General features: G+C 32.5%; 1 protein-coding gene across 1 annotated transcript; it reads left to right on the top strand.

Moving 5' to 3' along the window:
- Positions 1-5,303: 5,303 nt before the first annotated feature.
- On the top strand, positions 5,304-18,022 carry LOC133174468 (angiopoietin-related protein 7-like). The gene is made up of 5 exons (XM_061309591.1): positions 5,304-6,089; positions 14,009-14,157; positions 14,363-14,465; positions 15,717-15,881; positions 16,109-18,022. The coding sequence occupies exons 1-5, from the start codon at positions 5,321-5,323 to the stop codon at positions 16,336-16,338; spliced, it is 1,416 nt and encodes a 471-aa protein (XP_061165575.1). The 5' UTR covers positions 5,304-5,320; the 3' UTR covers positions 16,339-18,022.
- The last annotated feature ends 4,433 nt before the right edge of the window (positions 18,023-22,455 follow it).

Here is a 22,455-nt window from a genome sequence, read left to right as displayed (position 1 = left end):
AGAAATACTGTCTAGAGGGAATAGAGTGTCTCCAAAAACCACATAGATATTGTCAATCAGAAACTCAAGCACTTTTTAATATTAACTTCAAAGTACTTGTGTATACAATCGGAATGTTTTTTAACAACATAATTTTGCAAATGACCAATGACAAGGTAAGTAAATTTTCGAGTTCTATTTTCATTGACAAAGCAGCTGTCAATGATATCAGAAAGCCTGCACTTTAATTTATCGTCGGGAATGGTTGTATATTGAATTGAAAAGTCGTTTTATATTATTGATTTTGGTTAAATTTTGTGATATCATATCTTCCAAAAGTTCCTTGGATTTTTTAAGTACCTACATCTGATTTACACCACTTCGCGAATATATTGTTGCACAGTACGCCTGAAGTTTCTCCTTCACTGCTGATAATATTTTAGTGGGGAGTAAAGAAAGAGGCTTGGTAGAACATTTACTGCAACCCGGTATGTATCTTTGTAATGATTTTTATGAAGTTTCGGAAATCAATATATATATGGTAATTCGAATTCATTCTGGTTGTTGGGAATATTAAAAATATTCAACACTGACATACGATTAGAAGAATTTCCTCCTTAGAAAGGGTGCTATGGGTATTAGTTTGATTACCATTTGTAGAATTAAATCTCAGTTCCTCTAAAATACAATTAAGATAATAAGCCTTACAAACAAAGACAATAATGTTACCTGCTTTGTCACTGGGACCAGTACATACTGATTGTGCAATCTACCTTATTCTTTTTTCACTTCTGAATTACTGAACACAGAAGGATAGATGGTTTTCATATTGCCCCTCGATCGCTTAATGGCTGACTAATTATAACAATGAAAATAATATTTTGGGTGAGGATTTGAATAGTTCTAGCCGCCGCCATACAGGAGCGGCCATCTATTCTAGTTAAAATATATAGGAAAAATTGTAGGAGAGAATTGAAAGTCTCCGCTGGTCACAGGCGTAGTAATGATACTTTTGAATGGAATAAATCATAATTTACTAATTGCTTAGAAATGATTTAGTAACAAGTTTAACAAATGAAAAGAATTGAACTTTTGGAAGTCGATAGTGTTTTTTTTTTAAGTTTCAGTCTTGTGTTTTAATGATTCTCACAAAACCGGGAACCTTCTCATGTAAATATGTATTCAGATTATACTAAACAAGATGGAAAGATAAGTAAAAAAATTAATATGAAAACTTGTGGTGATAAAAAGTTCAGAATATGTCGGATCGGGAACAATGGCTGATTAGTTTCAAATATGATGTCTCTGCACAAAGATTTTAAATGTGTCTGAAATTAAGTTGTAAATAATGTTGTCATAGAATGTGTTTAAGAATCAAAATTATATTATATTTTAAAGGCTTCTTAATATTTTTATGCAAAATATTTTTTTTATCTTTCAGATACAGAGAAACAAGAGTATTTCTCAGCTGTAACTTCACAAATCACGAATTCTTTTGTCTGGAGTATCAACAGTGTGATTGTATTCCATATTTGCTTGTCTTCTTAAGAAATAAATAATAAAAATAAATCACCGTGCTTAGTTTATAGACTTTTATATACCGGTATTTTATTTGGATATTCCTCGTCAGTGGTGAGAGCGTTTTTAGAGTCGCGGAGTAAGGAATTTATCCTTATGTCAGGAAATCGATTCTACTCTGTGACGTGGAGACTGGTCCTTTGCATGAGACCAAGGTCCCGTATCTCAGAGGGTGCTGGCATGAAAAAAAGATTCCTCGCTGCTCAAAGGCCTCAGTGAAGAGTAGAGGTTTAAATTTCGAGCCCTTCACTGGCAAATGTTTGCGTCTCATTTTAAGTGAAAATTCTCGAAGGGACATTAAAAAAGGAATCACACAAAAAATATGCCTCGTTTTATGAATCTATAATCTAAATATTTCATCTTAGGAAATATTTTGTCCGCCAAATTTGTTTAGTTGAAGTACTCTGAGTAATCTGCAAGTCGACCTTTACTCAAAAAGAATTAAGGTCGTTCTATACACGGCACTTCCAAAAATAAGATGTTACCACATTTTACTATAATAATGTTAAAGTTTGAGTGAACATTTGTATTTGCAAAGCTGTACATATTTAAAATAAAATATAAAACACACTCTATACCTATGTTCCTAATTTTTTTCTTGTTTTACATAAACAGAGAGAAAAAAAAAACACTTGTCAGTAAATTAGAGTCAATGATTCATAAGTGATCGACTGCTTCTCACACACTGGATAATATGGTTAAAGAAAATAGGTGTGTTGCAAGTGAATCAACTATTTTCATATACTAGCATTCTAAAGATAATTTGCATTGTGATTCAATGCGATGGTTTTTTTTTTTTTTGTTTTTTTTTGAAGGGGGGGGGGGGGGGTCATCTATTGTGATAATTGTTATGCAAGATAAATATTGCAATGTTTGAAGTAATAAAAATTGTTACTGTCAAATCGTAGCAACTCCTTTTTTGCGAATTATCAGTGTTAGCTTGAACTTGTCCGCCGACAATAGTCTGTCTGTAGCATCAATTTCATACATGTAGAATACTCGTGGTCCATGATATCGGCATATACTCATCCACAGAAATGTCGTTTATACTATATTTTTATTATCAAGTAAAAGTCAAACCAAAAAAATTCAAAAATCACATCTCGGAAATCATAAGTGTGGTTCCTGTTTTATTATTCGTTAGTGACGTAGTGCGAGTATTGATCTACTTTAAATATGCGTTTTGCTACTCAATTTGTATTCAAATAAAGCATTAATTACATTTTGTTAGGTCACGATGATTTATTGATGAAACACTTTTTTTTAATTTACATTTATTCAGCTGGCAACAGTAATTTCTGTTCATTGATACGTAGTTACTTTTGTACATTTTCCGTGGTGGAAAATGGCTGATACATACCAAAAGTTATTAAAAAGAAAAACAAATAAGCTCAATATTTATAACTTTTTTTACGCTTTAATTTTCTCAATATCCATAAGTTAAACATAGGGGATTCTACAGGTGAGGAAAAAATGAAGAGATAAAAAGCTAAGACAAATAATACAGCATATACGTAGTAATATTTTCTCTTCAGAGTCTGAAACTTACCTTCAAATATGTTTCTAGACGGTGTCTTTTTTTTCTCTCTGGAACTGAGTTTCATTGCTCTAACCCTTTTTGTAAATATAAAGATTTTAACTTTCATTGGACATTCCTTGTTTAAAATGAATATAAATTAAATCTTAAAGATTAAACTTTATTAAAATCTTTTGTGGATCATACAACTGTTTGTTGTAACGAAAGTGAATTGGCCGTGGTCTGTTCTGGGAAGAAATATAAAATAGTATTAAATTTGGTTCTTATGCCAGCTATAATGGCGTTTACATTGCCTCACAATTACTTTTGCTTCTTTTGTAAAGAGAAAATCCATTGTTCTTATGAATAACAGGGTTTTTTGACTTTATGGACAGGTACAGGTAACTTATAAAATTGCTAAATACACAGAAGGCGATATTTGACACAATAATTGTGTTTTAAGAACATTTTTAGCCATATTCAAAATTTATTTTGACACAAGAAAAAGTGAACATGTTCATTATTAGTGGCCTTTTGGTAATCAGCCATAAAGCTAACACTTAATTTTAGCTATGCACCATTTTTTATCATTATTTTTTTATGACATGTTACATATACAATCTGATCATTTCTGCTGCATTATTTTCCTGTTTTCCAGGTAATCTAAGCATTCCACTAAGTTTGCATCATTCTTTACACGAGAACTCTTTTTTTCTAAATAGAAACAATCTTCCTATCCGCAGGAGGCTAAGGACGAGGTGTGAAATGAAGAAATGAAGGGCTAAAATAATAAGAGATATCTTTTATCTTGCTTATGAGCACTTTACTTATAGGTGCAAACCCATAAAATGTATCTTTTTCATATTTCTTGTAATAATTATAGTGATAAGTTAATTACATAGCACAGCTTCTCGCGAAAACATCAAACGATTAGGAATTCAAAGTAATTCTTTTTTGAAACTAGGAACGTCAATGGTGATATAATGGATGGTGTACGCTATCTTTCATTGAACATTACAGTTAATATTACAATGTATATGTGATTTACAAGGAATTAAAATTTCATAAACAGGTAAGCTGATTTATTTTTATCAAATGCTTCTTGAAATGAATACAAGTCCCTGTCAGCCTTTCGTCTGCCATTCTTGACACCAAAGATGCAACAAATTTAGCATAAATTAGCATAAGCTGCATACTTTAAAATGTAATGTATTTCAAACGATAATATACATGTACTACTTGTTTCTATTAAAATATCGAAAAAAAATGTTTGTAGAAAAAGAACATGTATTAATATAACTCAGGACTTTAATGAGTTTGCATAGAACATGTAGAAAAGAAACAAATTGTCATTAAAAGATGAAGTTTTAAAAAAGTCTTTTAGTCTGATGAATGAGATATTTGCTCTTTATTTGATATGCGTCAAATTTTCGAAGGAATAAAAGAAAATTTGAATGCACCTTTTTAATGAAGATTTTTTTAAGGGTTAATTAATCATTGTAAATCGATATCTTAAATAAAAGTATCAGAGGGATTTTTCATTAACTTTTCTTTCAGTTACTCAAAGATTCCAAAGATGCTTGTAAATATATAAATTAAAAGCAAAACAATATGATTCCGACTAAAAAAAATCTTATTTTGATTATTTGGAATATCAAGTCGAACACTAACTTTTTTTCTTCTTTTTTTAGTATCTTTGACATTTATACTGTACGTTTCATTGTTGCCCGGACTTTGTCAAGCTTGTTAAAATAAAAATTTCTGATCTCAAGAAGATAGTATGGTATTTTCCTACCAAAAGTTATATTTCCGTTTAGTCTCACAATCATAAAGGTAAAATATAAAGGAGAAAAACAACAAAGAAAGTGTTCATAGAGTCTGTTTTATATGTATTTTCCATTGCACTCTTTTAGAAATGAAAACAAAGTAGATTTCAGTATCTAATGAGAACCATAATTGTAGCTAAGAAAATTGCGAGAGAAATCGAAAAACAGATTGAATTTAAAAATCCATAACGAACTATTCAATAGGGGTGAAGAGTATTTAAAACTCTTCACTAACAAAACTATGAGACATAAAAAATCCTAATTAAAAAAAAGCAAATGCTTTCATTGAAGTAAAGTTAGGCATGGTTATTTATGACATGTAGCACGTGATCAAATTCCATGATATCCCGCCTTCTTTTAATATAAACTCAAAACAATCAAAACATTTTAGAATGCTTTAGCAATGTTCTTTCATCTGAGAATGGAAAAGTCACAACTTTTTACACTTATCTTTTTCTTTATTCGTGGGACATTTGGATACCTTGAATTACCTGCAAATGATCCATCCGAGGAAAATAACTTATTTCGCAGTACCACATCTGGAAAGACATCCAATATTTTACGGGATATCCTTAACCAAGAATCTTTGGTGAGGTTTTCTATGGTGCAAAAAATTCAGAATTTGGTGATGGATGCTATAGACAACAAAAACAACACTGAAATATTGAAAAAGAAGCTCTTTCATTTAGCAAAAGAATTAAAGGCATTGGAAACAAAGGATCAAATACTTGAACAAGATAATGTTGAACTTCGAAAGGAACTGAGTGGCATCTATAACAGAATAAGCGACAATCAGAACCTCACTATTACAAACATTCATACGCTGAATGAGACGGAGATATATTTTCTGAAGAGACAATTCCTAGCTCTTCGGAGAGAAAATGAGGAACTTAAATTGGTAAACTCCAAAATGAAGGAGCAGCTAAAAGTCGATGAAATTACGTTTAGAAATGAAACATTTGCTATGAAAGAGCAATATAGTGCACTCTCACAGGAAAATGATGCAATTGAAAGCAAGTTACATCAAATGGAGAAAGAGATAAGGTCCACTAACATTGACTCTCGCCTTAAAATGATTGAAGGCAGAGTTTGGAACCTTTCAATCTCCGTCGATGAAGCATTAGATGATATCCGTGAGGAGCAAAATGTCTCCAACACACAGCTGTTAGTTTCTTCTTTGTTTCAGTCAGGTAAAAATTGCCTTTTCTTCCTTCTTAAGAACTATGTTGGAAATTATCACAGTGCTACAATTTAAAGTATTACTTGCAGAAGTACAAAGTTATTTATGTTAATAAGGCTTTTGCGATTTCAGTGAAAATGATATATTAAAGTTGTATAGCCTAATTTTAAACATCATGTATATAAATTCCCCTACTTTGATTTTATAAATATTAATACAACACCCCCCCCCCCCTCACTACCCACCCCACCCCCAACCCCACTCACCGTCTCCAAGAATAGTTTAAACACTCGAAAAGTTTCTGTCTAAGTTAATCTCATCACTAATTTGCGAAATGTTTCATAAATATTTTTTATTCATAAGATATTTTCAACAAGGAAAATGAATAAAATCCAAGGCAGCGAAATACTTTTAGCATTTTCATTAAAATTAATTACAGCTGTAGTGCATGTATAACGGTCACCTGACATCGTTGCACCACAAGCATTCTAAATATGCTTCCTATTGATTGATTTTAAGGATCTTTCACAAAATCTGTGTTTTACAGTGGATTCGTTATTGGTGCCTGAAACACTCGCAAGGGGACGTCTTGTGTGCTTATTTCATTTACTATTGTTCTATTCTTCTTAACAAGTTTTCTCTGAGCATAAGATTTATCATATGTTTAATCCTCTGTAACAAATGAAACTCTTACCAGCGTCCTTTCCATCTGGGGAAATGGGTAAATTTGAATAGGCCTAAGCACATGTATGTTTATCGAATCAGTTGTTAATTATAAAACTTCACACTAACTGGAGATCTTTTGCTGCCGATGCATGTGTGAATCTATCACTTTCAAAAATTAAAAAAAAAACGTTAATTCAACTTGGTTTTCTTTATTGAATAATTTCTCAAAACACATATACATTCATAACCATGTTTCCTCCAAATGTATTTGCAGGGAATATATATATCTTTTTACTTCTACTCTTAAAATTGTATAGATAAAACTAATGTCCTCTTTTTTAATACTTTTTTAATTAGTTTCTTAATTGAGCAAAATAAATTGTCGAGAAAGAATGCTATTAGGACGATACAGCAATTTTCTGGCCAAAAAGGCATACATATCGTGGTTGTTTACAATTTAATCAACAATCGCCAACATTGCAACGCAGTGATTAAGAGAAAGCATATAGTCACACTTAGGCAAACACTATTTCTGACCAAAGTTGTTCTTTTTTTTTTCTTTACCATAGAAAACTGAAAATATTTGTCATCTGTGCTGTAAATTAATAAATTGATAATAAGATCTTTTATTAGCCACTAATTTCTGTCAGGTGAACTAAGAAGCAGATGGAAAAAGAATTTTAGTGAAATTAAGTTTATATGTGCGTTTAAATATTTTTTTAAAAAAAAAGAAACTTTGAAAAGAAATGAATTACAAGAAAGTATACTTCGACACCCCTGTTAATTAATTACTGCAAAGATCGTCCGTCAACACATCAATATCTTGTGTACTAAAAGTGTGGTTCATCTTCTGCCCTGCCGATTACAGTAATTTATCTAATACGTGTGGTGAATACTACCCATAAGATAACCTTATGCTTTATCAACGGGTATGCTCTTCCGGCTCTTCCGGTTTTGACACAATTCTTCACTTCGAGATGTAAATTTATCAAAACTTCTATTTGTAAAAGTTCTTTCGTTATTGAATGCTGATGAGCAAAAATGTTTGTTAAAAACAAGAAACGACTCGTTTTACCTCAATGAAATGTCAAAAAAGATCTATTGCAACAACAACCACTATAAGAATAAATATAAGGATTAATGTTTACCAATTTATCAACTAGGATAAAAGTACATTTTATGAATTTATATTTAAACATTAGATCTAATCTATCCTAATTCTGTCGAAATTTCATAATCTTCATCAGATGTATGGAATAGGAGGTGATTCATGTAATAAAGTACAACAAGAGGTCCATGGGTCACTACACTCACCTGAGTAAGTTTGACCCTGATGTTCTTCACCAGTTTTTTCTCCTTGTAATATTTATTGAGGGCCCGCCATAATCCAGGGGTATTTAGACAATTTAGAATCTATTCTACCCCAGGAAGATTTCACATAAGTTTCGGATTTTCTGGCCCAGTGGTTCTTGAGTAGAAGGTTTGTAAAGATGTTTCCTTCATATTTCAATGTAAAATTTGGATTCCCTTTTTGTGGCCTCACCCTACTCCTGGGGTCATGATTTGAACAAATTAGAATCTTCAATACCTCAGAAAGGTTCAACATATGTTTTAGCTTTTCTGTCCCAGTGGTTCTTCAGGATGTACAAGACACCCATCAACCAAAAAATTCCGATCGTTTAATTTTCGTAATTTTTGTATATTGTATATATGACTATATCTACTATGTGTATGCACATTTTGGACAAAATCGTTCGAGTCGAATTTCCAAAAGTTACCCCCCAACCCCACCCCCTTTAACTGTTTACGAGAAGATGAAATTTTCAATTAACCAACTATAAAGTCCATGATTTTCTAAAAAAAAAAAAAAAAAAAAAAATAGTGGGATTGCCTGGCTGTCAAACTTCATTAACTTATTCGTTTGACCATTAAGCACACCAATAAAGTAATTTTGTAGATGTATATATGGACATAAATGTTTTTGAAGACCTTAAACTGAAAAAAAACTATCGTTCGTCTTAGCCTTGTAAAATGCTTATTTTTTAATTTAAATATTTCTGATGAAAAAAAAAATCTATCGTTTAATGTTGGGGGAAAAAATACTTTCTTTATGTAGCTGGTTGCAAAAATAATCTTCATAATTTTTTTTGTAATATTTCTAAACGAGCCGTTTTGAATTTATGGCGGAAAATCACCCCTTCCACTTTTCTCACTAAATAACGTTTCTCAAACGTCTTTCAGACTTGGGACGATAAAATACTATGGCACATTAAAAATTCAAAGTGGAAAAATATATTTTGCTTTGAAAATGTTATATAAATTTTATTTTATCAGAGTTTTCAAATGTAAAGCGCATTTTTTTTTACCACGCCCCCTTTCAGCTTACTTGTCTTGTCTTTTCTCTTTTTTTTTGTTTGCGACACAGGCTATTCGAGCTTCATGAAACATAGGATACATTGCAGATATAATTAGTCCATTGAATTTCTAAAGTACTAATTTGTTAATTCGTGTTTGCATATTAAAAATTGACTCTTAGTATGTTTTCTATTTATGTAATTTTTATGCCACCGTGCCCGGCATGTAGTTCAAACATAGGCATTCATATTTCATACCTGAATATAAAATTCAACTGACATTGAAATCTACTTTTATTTAATAAATTTTAATTTCAATTCTTGTTAAATGTGAACTAACAATGACGTATGTTCAAATCTTCTGTAATATAAATGGAATATTTATAGTTCTTTGATATTTTCAAACAAAGGAGTGTGTGAGAACCTCCCCCCCACCCCCCCCACCCACCCCCCACCCCCCCCCCCCCCCACACACACACCCCCCTCGATATTGTATGCATACTTCTGTTCCTTCTATAGATAAAATGGAAATTTTGTATTCGTCCATTTTAACTTCGATGTGAAATATATGGAGATAGCGAACAGTATTCAAGCTTAAAAGTCCATTAAACAATACAAAATAGGAGCAGAGGAAACACATACCTCCAAAACATCAGAGGTGGGATCAGGTGCCATGAAGGAGTTAGCATTCCCTGCCGACCGGTCACACCCGCCGTGTGCTCCTTGTCATGATCGGGAAATAACGGAAAATTTGTCGACAATTCAGTGTGTAAATAATGGTCTAACAATTAGTAAGAGAAACATCAGTAATCATTTGACTCAATGATAAATTGTATTTGCTGACAAGGTATATTGCTTCATAAGTAGGGGAAGTTGACGATTGAAAGTTAAAGTCATCACGTTTATCATAAAGCTTGGTTGTTAGATTACCATTGACGTCTTTTTCAAGTAAAATATCCAAATATGAAACAGTTGTGTCCGACTCTGTGGTATCTTTTATCTCAAGCTCCATACAAATTTTTGTCTCTTGAAATTCCATTATTGTGAAAATTTGAATGCAAAATACAATTTGTGCGGTTAAATGTATGACTTGGGTTGTTATTTTTAAAATTGTTGATAAAAAAAATGTTTCTATCATCTGTCCTTAAATGTGAAAATAATGGCCTAACGGTGTTATTTCAAAAGTGGTTGCAATGTTGCAACCACTATTGATATAAAACTCATTATTGATATATCATTTCAACAGTAGATATTTTAGCTTACCTGAGCTGAAAGCTCAAGTGAGCTTTTCTGATCAACCATTGTCCGTCGTCCGTCCATCCGTCCGTCCGTCTGTAAGCTTTTCACATTTTCAACTTCTTTTCAAGATCCACTGGGCCAATTTTAACCAAACTTGGTATACAAAAAATCCTTTGGTAAAGGGGAGTTTAAATTGTTAAAATGAAGGACCAAGTCCCCTTCAAAGAAGAGATCATCAAGAAAAAAACAAAAATTGGGTAGGGTCATTAAAAAATCTTCTCAAGAACTACTGGGCCAAAAAAGCTGAAACTTATATGGAGGTATCCTGGGGTAGTGTAGATTCTAAATTTTTCAAATCATGACCCCCGGGAGTAGTGAGGGTCACAATAGGGAATCCAATTTTTATATTGAAATATGTAGTAAAAATCTTTAAAAATCTTCTCAAGAACCACTGGGCCAGAAAAGCTGAAACTTATGTTATACAACTAAATTGTTCAAATAATGACCCCCGAAGGTAGGGCGGTGCCACAATAGGGAACCATGCTTAGCATTGAAAGATACAGAAAAAAAATCTTTAAAAAAAATTCTTCTCAAAAGCCACTTGGCCAGAAAAGCTGACATCTATGTGGAAGCATTCTGGGGTAGTGTAGATTCTAATTGTTCAAATCATGACCCCTAGGCGTAGGGCTGGGCCACAATAGTACAACAGAGGGGGGGAGGAATCAGGTGAAAAACAGCAAGGCCAAAGTTACTCAGATGAGCGTTGTTCCCCAATGTCATCTTTTCAATAATGGTTTTATATCTGTGACCACTATTGACGTTACACTTAGTATTGAAAAACTCCTACTGATTGAGTTAATTCCCCTGAAGCGTTGCTTTCATTGTGTGAACGGGCTGAAAATTTGGTTTTATTTCTAAGTTTAGTAGTGTACGCAAGTCCGTGAATATGGGTGATAATGCTATATAAAGAGATACGGTGCGGATAAACGTTAGGTTGAGAGCATTGAAATTACAGTGTGATATGGAGGCCATTTTTGGTTGCATTTCAATTATTATACAAAGTTTGAAAGCAAAAATAATTCATGTTTCACTAGGTAAAAAATGATTATAAACAAATATTTTTTTCTGTCCTCATTTTTTAAAAGCATATATATTCAAATTTCCATCAGAAAGCCTCTCCACAAGTTTTTACAACTGAGCCTTTACTTTCCTCATTTAATAGCAAAGATGAACTTTCTATAACATAAATGCTAGAAACTTGCCTTTAATAATTGATTGATTTTTAGTTGTGTTACGTCGAGTCGGCAGTATCTTAACCACTATTGAAATAATTATTTCAATAGTGGGCCTTATTTCAAAAGTTGCATCATAAAAATGTTGCGCTCTCATTTTTCTCAACATCTGAAGACGGTTTGGGTTAACTTATCAACTCAGCATAAAATTCGTGTTCAGCTTGTATACTAGTAAACCTTCATGTATGTTAAAACTGGTAAAGTTACATGTATGTTCTATTTTAAATTTTTTAACTGCATAACTACAGATATTTCTGAAATATTGAGAGACGTCGTTCTCAATCACGTTAGTAACAGTCCTGATCAAGTTTACGTTCATGACCTTCTTCTGTTCCCTCCCACATTATCTTTTACTGAGGTTCTAAATTCTGAAATTCTCCTTCGTTATTTGTTGAAATTTGTAGGTAATATTCATGTTTCATCATTCATATGTTGGGTCTATGTAGGAGTTTTCCCGATCATTACAAATAATTTGTCAAAAGTGTGTTGCTCCGTCAAATCATTTGACGTCATTTTTGCAGTTGTTTTCATAGGGATCGAAAGAAAAATCACAACATTTCTGTTAGTACTTCACATATTACGTCAGAAATCTAAATACAAATTAATAGAACAAGAAAATGATTGATTGATTGATTGTAGTTTAACGTCCCATTCTAGAATTTTTTGCTAATATAGAAACATAACAATATACCGGCGAAGGGCTTCAAATTTGGACCTTTACTCGGCACTCAGGGTCATTGAGCAGTGAGGGATCTTTATCGTACCAACGCCTGCCGTGACACGGGGCCTCGGTTTTTAAGGTCTCATCCGAAGAACCCGCAACTTTCACTTCAAAGTGCCGAGCGCGTTGCAAAGGAACAGATGCTATCCATTTTTATCGACTAGGTCAGTCGCGGCCGAGATTCGAACTCACGACCTCCCGATCATGGAGCGAACGCTCTACCGACTGAGCTACCGTGAACGGTAGGAACAAGAAAAAGAAACTTTCGAGAAAATGTCAAAAATCTCGTGAATCATAGAAATTTAATAAGTATCAAAAGAGGAATATTATTTTGGAGAAATTTATTATTATCGAAAGACATTACCAAAATATTTCTGTAATATTTAGGAAATATGTTTCTGTGAAATTGTATTACTATTTAACAACTGTAAGAGTAGATAATAGCAGAACTCCGCGTAATTGTTGAACGGCCATCATACCTTGTGAATTCATAGACTACTGTAAAATCACATATTTTTGTGAGGTTAAATTTTCGTGGTTAAAGGAAAAAATATTAGTTACTGGAGATTTGATTTCATAGCTAAAGAAGTTCTGCATTTGAAATTTTGCATTTGAGTGGGGGGTGGGGGGTGGGGTGGGGGGGGGGGGCATGAACTCATGGGTCTTTTCATACCTCGAAGACAACCAAAATTAAACCCCCACAAAAATTTATGATTTAACAGTATTACGTGAGCATTTTCAGTAACTTAACTACTGAACTTTTAAACTTGAAGGACGGACTGTCTTAAAGTACGGATAATTTGATATGCATTTTTAATTGTTTGATTTATTGTATGTTGTTTTATGTCCCAATTTAGAATTTTTCAGTCAGAAAGAGACGTCACCATATACCGGTGAAGGGCTTCAAATTTAGATTTATTCTCGGCACTCAGGGTCATTCAGCAGTGAGGGTTCTTTATCGTGCCAATGCCTACGGTGACACGGGACTTCGGTTTTTAAGGTTTCATCCGAAAGACCCGTGACTCTTACTTTTAGTGCCTGGCGCTTAGCGAAGGAACAGTCACTACCTTTGTTTAGGTCTTAGGTTTGACGCGGCGCGGCGAAAAAGAATCGAACTAGGCCCTCCCGATTTCGAAGCGAACGCCCTACCAGTAGGCTACACATGCATTTTTGAAGATGAAATGGTTCCATTAACCTTCTTGACATTTTCCAAGTTCCTTAATCCAATATTCCAATTTCATTAAACAAGTAATATAAAAAGCTAATGACAATCTGAAGTCAATTATCAGGCCATTCATGTGAAGCCAAAATGACAATTTGTGAGTTTCAACATGCGTGAAATTCTCGGAAAAATTTAAATAAAATACAGTCTTTAAAAATTACAAGATTTTTGGAGAGAAAGGAAAAGGAAACGCACTCTTTAAATCAGGGATCTTCAGGGCTTGTACTTGTATAATGTGCATATGAAAACGTGGTCGATGTTAAAATAATATCCTACTTTCAATCATACAGAAGCCTTTCTCGTTCTTCTTTGATTTGACACAACGTTTCTTTCCTTGTAGTTTTTTCCACGTTTGTAAACAAAGAAATATCAAGATAATTTATACTGGATTTAATATTGCCATAGATATTTAGGGAAGTTGGAATATATTTATAGATTGCAGTGTTCCGTTTGACTGTTACGACATCTACAACTGTGGTATAAAGAAGACTGGAATTTACAAAATATTCCCTTACAGAAATGTCAACAATTCTACTTCTGTCCAAGTGCTGTGTGACATGGAATTAACTGGAGGTGGCTGGACGGTAATATATCATATCTTAAGATAAAACTGATGATAACTCTCAACATTCCTGTTTTTTTTTTCTTTTTTTTTTAGATACAGAAATGATGTGTTCAATGACTTTTTATAGCTACCTTTTAATAGTATACTTATTACTTCAACTTCTTTTCAGTGAGAATGGTATTCTCAAGGGTATTCTTAGTATTTGAAATATAATCATATTTTAGGTTATTCAGCACAGGAATAGAGACAATCCCCGTGTAAATTTCAACACCACCTGGGATGAATATAAACGAGGTTTTGGGGATGTTAATGGAAATTATTGGCTTGGTAGGTACATGTTCACAAACATATCCAACATATTTATGTATCGATTTTGAAGGCATAAATTTAACCCTGAAGCAAAATTTTTCTTTTTATCCTGATTTAGATGTACAATACGAACGCAAGAGACTAACACTTTTTACAGTATAAAGGATTACTCTTGTTCGTTATTACAATTTACATTTTACACAGTACTATGTAAGTTAATAATTTGCATATATATTGAACTAGGGGATGCTACAGGGAGTTAACATAATATATATCATACTTTGACAGAGGTCTCAGTTACATGTATATAAACATACACAGGATGAAACCCTGTCATTCAGTCACCTGAATTGTGACTGAAAGATCTGGAAAGGTGACTGAATGCCGGGATCTGCCAATCAGTCACTTTTCAGTAATCTTTCAGTCACATTTCAGTAAACTGAATAACAGAGATTCATCCTTTGATACAGTCTGATACATGTATAAAACCACCCTAATAGAAAAAAAAAACGTGTCCAGCAGGTACAATCTCTTTGCCAGAAATAGACAAACATTTAGCAATATTTCATTAAGAATATTTAATCAATGCAATTGTTCGTACAAATATATCAATCTAGTTATAATCAAAACAAAGTTAGAGAAATATTATTAATATTTTTTTTTTTTTTTTTTTGGGGGGGGGGTATCGCTTTAGCAATAACCTGTTTAAACTAATTAAGATACCTTCCTGTACTGATCTTCAAAGAAAAAAGTTCATTCAAATAGTTCAAAAATCTGTGGTAGAGACAAATCCTTTTTAAGAGAGCTTAAGCCAGCTTTGAGGCGGCTAATAATATTGTAGATGGTAATTTTAACGATTCACTTTTTAGATGTCAGCAAGCAACAATGTAGATGTACAATGTCAATTATACTAAATGTATCTAATTTAATTTTCCTCTCAATTTTAAACTTTTTAGGAAAGCGTTGACAATGAGTTTAAAATAAATTATTTACAATTATATGCATATTTTACTGGTAATAAAAGATAAAATCACATAGGACTGTCAACGTAAGGATTAAAGGGGGGTAAAAGCCAATTATGTCAGATAAAAAAGAACATCAAATATGTTTACATTTATTCACTTATCACCAATGCAAATTCAGCTCGTTATTCTATAAGCAAAATATACGTATTTTTTATAGTGGTGTTCTTGTCTATTTCGTTTTCAGTTTTCTTTGTTTCCATTTTTAGATAAATACAACTAAATAAATGTATCTTTTTCTATCAAGGAAATGATGTCATTCATAAATTGACCACTACCTTCCAAAACGAGTTATACATAAAAATGAAAAGTACAAATAACCAGGATCATGAAGTAAAGTACAACCAGTTTTCTATCTCTTCTGAGGCTGATGGCTACAGGTTGTCTTTAGGAACAAAAATAGGAAGCATCAGTGAGTAGCTATGGTTCTATTAATGATTAAGGTGTAGTGAATGTTACAAATGCATCAATGGTATAATATAAACACAGTAAAAAATATATTGTTATCAGTTTTCTCTACAACACAGATATGTTGTAATTTTTTAAATAAAAATCTTTCGGACAAAACGTTTGGTTTTTAAGTATCAAATTGTAAAGTATTTTTTTTATTAATTGAAGATATTATTATATTCCTTGCAGCCGATGCTTTCAGAGGTTACAATATAGTGAATGAGAAATTTTCCACATTTGACCACGACAACCAACACAGATGCGGGTCTCGGTGTGGATCTGGATGGTGGTTCAAATATTGTACATGGACAAATCTCAATGCCCCCTTTTTTGAAGATCACTTAAGTAATGTCTGGTATCCTTCCATTGATAAAGGGAAAAATCTTTACCAATCGAAAATGATGATTAAAAGAAAATAGAGGAAAGTAACATACATATATGCGTAATGAAATTAATGGAATATATACCGATATCTATAAAAATTCAAGAGGCCCGTGACCCTAAGTCATATTTATCTTTTTTGAAAATGAATGAAAGGCATTCAAGCCATTAGGTAATGCATTTGAATAATTTAAACCTACTGTGTTTTGATTTAATTAATTTTTGCATAATATTGTTGCAATCTTTTTAAAAAAAAAAAACAAAAAAAAAAACATTCTTTTATCTTAAAAAAAAAAGATTCCTTCTTCATTTCGCACTCCATAAATACCGGAATGATTGCCTCACTGTCAGTTCACTTCTCTTCAAATGATATTCATAGGAAATTTTGTCCTCTAAAGAAGATTTTCAGGCAAAGTTCAAATGATATTATAAGCGCAGATAATTAGGACGATATTATAAACTCCGAAACTAGAGTTTTAACACTTTCGAATAAACAATAGTATAGGTACATTAAAAGGGAGGGAGGCTATATCCCAAAAAATCTCTCTGTGTGTTCTATTTTTCATTTATTAATTTTAATGTCTTCCATTGTCATAACTCAAAAATATTTGAAGTAATTTAAAGTACAGTTTGATATGCTTATTTTCATTCTGCAGCGTGTGCAAAAACGCTGTATGATGCTTAGAAATGGTCACTTTTTTGACAGCTTCAATTTTACCAAAAATGTAAACAAAACACACACACCCACACACACACACACACCAAGAAAGAGCCAAAACAATAAAACAAATTAAAGACATTTTTTTCTGTCATAATGTTTATCAAGAGCACAAAAATGATTTGAAACATAGTGTAAGTTACACCTAATTAATCTCGCAGCACTTTTTAATGTATCGCATTAAAGAGAACTCTTAGAAGAAAAAAATCTTTTTATTACACATTTGTATTTGAAAGAAATTACGCTGATAATAATAATGACCTCATAATTGCAGAAAATTTTTGAGATTTATGTTGTAGTTGTTTTTGATGATGTTGTTGTTGTTGTTGTTGTTGTTTATAAGGTCTATGGTCTATATGCACAATCTATTTCATTATGACTGACTGCTTGAATATGTATTTATCACACCATGTCTGTACATAAGTGCAAAAGTCAAGTGCACACGCGATAGAAAGAAGGCCACTACTGGGACGTCAAATACCACTGCTCTGGCGTGGAACGACATAGGTCCCCCCTAAAGCTTACCCGAATGCTCGGAATTTAGATTGAATTAATGGTAAATGAGCATTATGACGCCAATGAATATGGTCAAAACATTTAAGCATTGAATTATTCTTCTTCTTATTTTTTTTAGTCTCAAAATTGCAACAGTGTGTAAAATCAAATTGAGTAACGCGCGTTATAATAAGCTTAATATATTAAAGTTTTTAAATTCCCTGCCTCGTCAGCAAATGTGAACTATATTCAAAAAGCCCTGTATTATCTTTTGGGAAAGTTACAATTCATGGAAGAGGAATTTCAACAGCTACTACTGTTAAACTGTTCAATTTGAGTGTGCGTTTTGATTTTAGCTTTTGACAGTGCACTTGCACGGCGCTCAACGTTTATGAGTTCAAAATGAAAATAATAACTTAGCCATTTGACCTTCCCGTTCGTCGTATGCTGTTTTTACTTAATATATAACTATTTACATATTTTCCTTTTAGAATGAAATAAATCTTATATGCATACCAATTTTCTATATTTATTTTGTTTGTTGTTTGACAACGCCAACACTATAATTGTTTATAATTACTGATACGTTTCTCTGTGCACTTGTTTAAAAGATAAATTGTCAATACACAGCCAGTTGTGCCTTCATTGTGCGTTCATTTAACGTTAAAATGACATTAATTAAATATTAAATATTTAACGTTTTATTAATGACAATCGAGCATATACATGGATTTACGTTTTTAACGTTAAATTAATGTTGAGTTAAGTGTTGAATTAACATTGCAATATTTCACGCATATTTTAGATTAAATGGCATATAAAAATCATATACAGATTGTCTGGGGGTGGGTGGGGGGGGGGGTGGATCCCTAACATCCTTTCGAGAAAACTAGTTGCTCCATAGCGGTATCTTGAATGATTAATTACTCATCCCAGCCTTCTTCTAAATCTACCTCAGAGGCACACTCAACAATTTTACTCTTTTCTTTCCTCAAACACCGTATCAAGCTTAGTTTGCATGTTGACATCATCCACGATGACATCAGAGTTTTCCTTCAATTTAAATGTATCAATGTGGATAACATTGGGAATCATCGACTCCGTCAACAAAATCTTCAGATATATGACCATTAATTCTGCTGAGTATTGCCTAAAATGTCAAATAGTTTGGATAGAAAAGAAATATTCAAAATACTTTTAATCAGATATCTTAAATATACTGCTATTTATATTCTCTCGTTTCCAGACTAAAAAAAAAACAAAATTAACATAAAACACATGCAACAAATTAGAATCTGCTAGGGTGCTTCACCGGACACAGTCTAGCATCAGAGTGAACCCTTGGGTCCTTTGCATTCGCTCGGAGTCCACTTTAAAAAAAAAAAACTAATTAAGAGAATTTTTATCCTCCGCTTAAGGAAAAAAGAAGAGCATGTGCAGATCGAGGGGGCAAACCCTCCCCCCCCCCCAACGGATTTGCAGAATTTTTACATGTATACTAAAGCAAATAAAAAAATGCCAATGTGGATATAAGAATCCCATTGTCTTTAATATCTGTACAGAGGTTTTTCATATAAAATATTCATCGTACTGCAATAATGATTTTATGAAAAGTTTTTGCACGCCAGACTTCATAACTTCTTCATTTCATATATTGAATACTATTAGTTTCTTTTTTTAAATCTCACTATCTTAACTGGATCTCAAGAAATTAATCTTTGGAAAATGTTCCGAATGTTTTAAAGAGGTTTAGAGAACACTTTTTGTTGAGGGCAGACGTTCCTGAGTTTTTTTTTCCAACCGTGACAAAAAGCAAAGGTCATCAATAATAGCAATGCAAGGATCCTTCTCAATAAACCACATTTTGACAGTTTAAAACAAAGAATGATCAAATGAAGATGAAATCTGCCCTGCCTGCTGTACATGAAATCTGAAACAATGATAATTGTTTATCATACAACACGGTGTCAACAACATTATGGAGATCAATTATGCAGATTCAATAGGCGTTTTTACACTGGGATCGAGTGCCTTTGTAGCTAAATTACACCTATCATATCAATGACGTTGATGTGGTGACGACCAAAATTATCAGCCTGATTTAAATGATATCTACCATAGATGTAGCACATTTCAGGCTTAAAGGTCTACATCTATATTCGACAGTTTCTCGTGTGAAATTGTATCCTAATTTCTTACATATTTTAAATTGAGTCTCAAGAACTAATATACACACTGTGTCTTCAACACTTTTTAGGAATTCGATTAATTTAGCGTTGAGCTTTCGATACTCAAAGGAAGTTTTAAAGAATAATGGATTTTATAACCACTATTTAAATTTTAGTAAGTATGAAATTCATTTTCTTTATAACTTTATATCGAATATATAATTTTGTGGTCGATAATATATAGCTAAAAGACTGCACACTCGGCGGTAAACAATAAACAATCAATCTATAACTTTTAGTAGTGGGTTCTACCAAGAGGCAATAGACCTCAAAGTTTATTTTGTTTGTTTGTTGTTTTGCGTCCCTTGTGACAAATTCTAACTCATTGAGATGTCACTATATATCGGTGAAGGGCTTCAAATTTAGTCCTTTACTAAGTACTTATGATCATTGAGCAGTGAGGGTTCTTTGTCGCGTAAACGCCTACCATGACACGGGACCTCGGTTGTTTAGACCGATGACTTTAATGTCTAATGCTAGGCTCTTGCGAAAGAACAGTTACTACTTATGTTCCATCATTTATTTGACATGGTACCGGGAAATGTAATCAAGCCCGTTGCCTCACGATCTGGAAGCGATCATCTTACTTCTACGCTACCACGAACGGTACATCTGAAAAAAAAAGGCTGAAATCCTTGAAATATTTTAAACGTCGTATATCTATATATTTGTACTATAATTTATGAAGAACACCTAGAGTTCTGCTCTTGAGCGTGGAAAAGGAAACATCAAAAGCAAAATATAGCTAACTAAATCTCTGATATTTAGAGGCATTAAACATAAAACATTACAACTGCTTTTCATGTCATACATACATATCAGTAAACATATGGTTCAGAGAGAGATAATCTTAGACAAATCTTTGCTATTCAGCATTACTTTTATCTTATATTTCTTATTTATGCAAGAGAAATCTATATCGGACATAAAGAAATCTTTGGTGTGCAGTTGTAGAGAAGACCCTAAGACCAGCACCAGCATAATCTTAAACTAGGCTGAAATGACGAGTCTACAGATGATATATTTCTGACTTTCTATATACGTGACACATGGCCACTTAAGTTTACGTGAAAATGGTACCTTATACAAAGGAGCATTGTTGTCCAGTACAACGTCTGTAAAAGAGTCAAGTGTATTGCGTGAAATTTTAAATCAGGAGAGTCTAGTGCGATTTTCAATGGTGCAAAAAATTCAGAACTTAGTAATGGATGCATTAGATAGAAAGAACAGTAGTGAGAACTTGAAGACGAGGCTTAGTGACGTGGTCAAGGAAGTAGGTTCACTGGAGGCAACACAGAAGATAATAAAGGACGATAACATTAAACTTCATAATGAATTAATGGATATTCAAGAAAAACTGAGAGAAAAAGAACAACTTAATATGTTTAAAAGTGAAAATATGTCGAGCACTTTAAACAACCAAACTCTTGATTTGCAGCAGAAATATAACCAAGTCGAAAACGAAAACGACGCTTTCCGATTTCAGTTGCAACAAATGAATAAAACAATGAAGGAGGTCGAAGGTAGTTTAGCTTTGTTTACGATTTCAGTTAACGAAGCATTGCAAAAAATTCGAGAGGATCAAAATGCATCAAAAATGGCACTGTTAAATATCACCTCGCAGCGAACTTCAGGTAACAGATTTTTTTTTCACTCTGAAGCTTATGTTTGCAAATTACACAACTTTTTTCATATCTTATTTAGTCGGATAAATTACAGAAAAGAAAATTAAAGTATTTTATTATCTTAATCAACAAAATTTACCTTACACATTACCGTGCACTGATATCATAGCAGACGTAATATGATTTAGAGTAATATGAATAGCAAACCACGAACGGTGCAATGTCATGGATATCAATGTTCTATGTATATTTCCATCAATTAAAAATGTGCACTTAGTCTTTCACTCTTATTATATGACTTATTATATGCTTGTCTATCTGTCGAGATGGTATCATGCTTTAATAAAATGATTCAAATGCAGGCCAGCAATTTTATTTTGGAGAATTCTAATACATACATTATAATCTAATCTAGTGGCTATGCTATGAAAAAATGAGCTTTTGATAAAGGTAATATATATATATATATATATATATATATATATATATATATATATATATATATATATATATATATATATAGGATTCCCGTGGTTTATGATGGTTTATGATAATCCCTGAGTCTCCTCTCACTGCTTTACGCTACGTTACGTCAATGATATTACGCCGATGAAAAAAAGTTCTAAATGATAAAATGAAAAAGGAAGTCCTTTAAAAAGAAGATATGTTGTTACATTGATTCTATTAAATAAATTGTTGAGGTTTTGTTTTAAACATTCCTCCCTGCAAGCTGTGGTGTGGTATTTTAGCAAACCCTTATGCTTTGCGTTTTATACAATCATAATTATTTTTTTTTAAACTTTAAGCCATGTTTTAACAGTAAATTATTCTGAATAAAAAAACAATAAAAAGTGCTCTGCATTGCTAAAATACAATTTTGTTCGGCAGGTGATAACATTTTATTCAATAATTTCTGGGGGTTTTTTTTCTTTCAGTATTTGGTAAGATACGAAGTTTGCAGCTATGGTAAGGCTGTCCAAAAGCTTAAATGCTTCATTTTATTCATTTGTTTATTTTGAACTAGTTTTTGGATCCAGTATGTTTACTATTTAATATATAAGTAAAGCCAATTTGCAAAGATAGTTTTAT

This window comes from Saccostrea echinata, unplaced genomic scaffold (genome assembly GCF_033153115.1).
Source record: "Saccostrea echinata isolate AGI-Se365-2 ecotype Australia unplaced genomic scaffold, CSIRO_AGI_Sech_v1 ptg000058l, whole genome shotgun sequence".
Lineage (NCBI taxonomy): Eukaryota > Metazoa > Mollusca > Bivalvia > Ostreida > Ostreidae > Saccostrea > Saccostrea echinata.
This window is presented reverse-complemented; position numbering and strand designations above follow the sequence as displayed.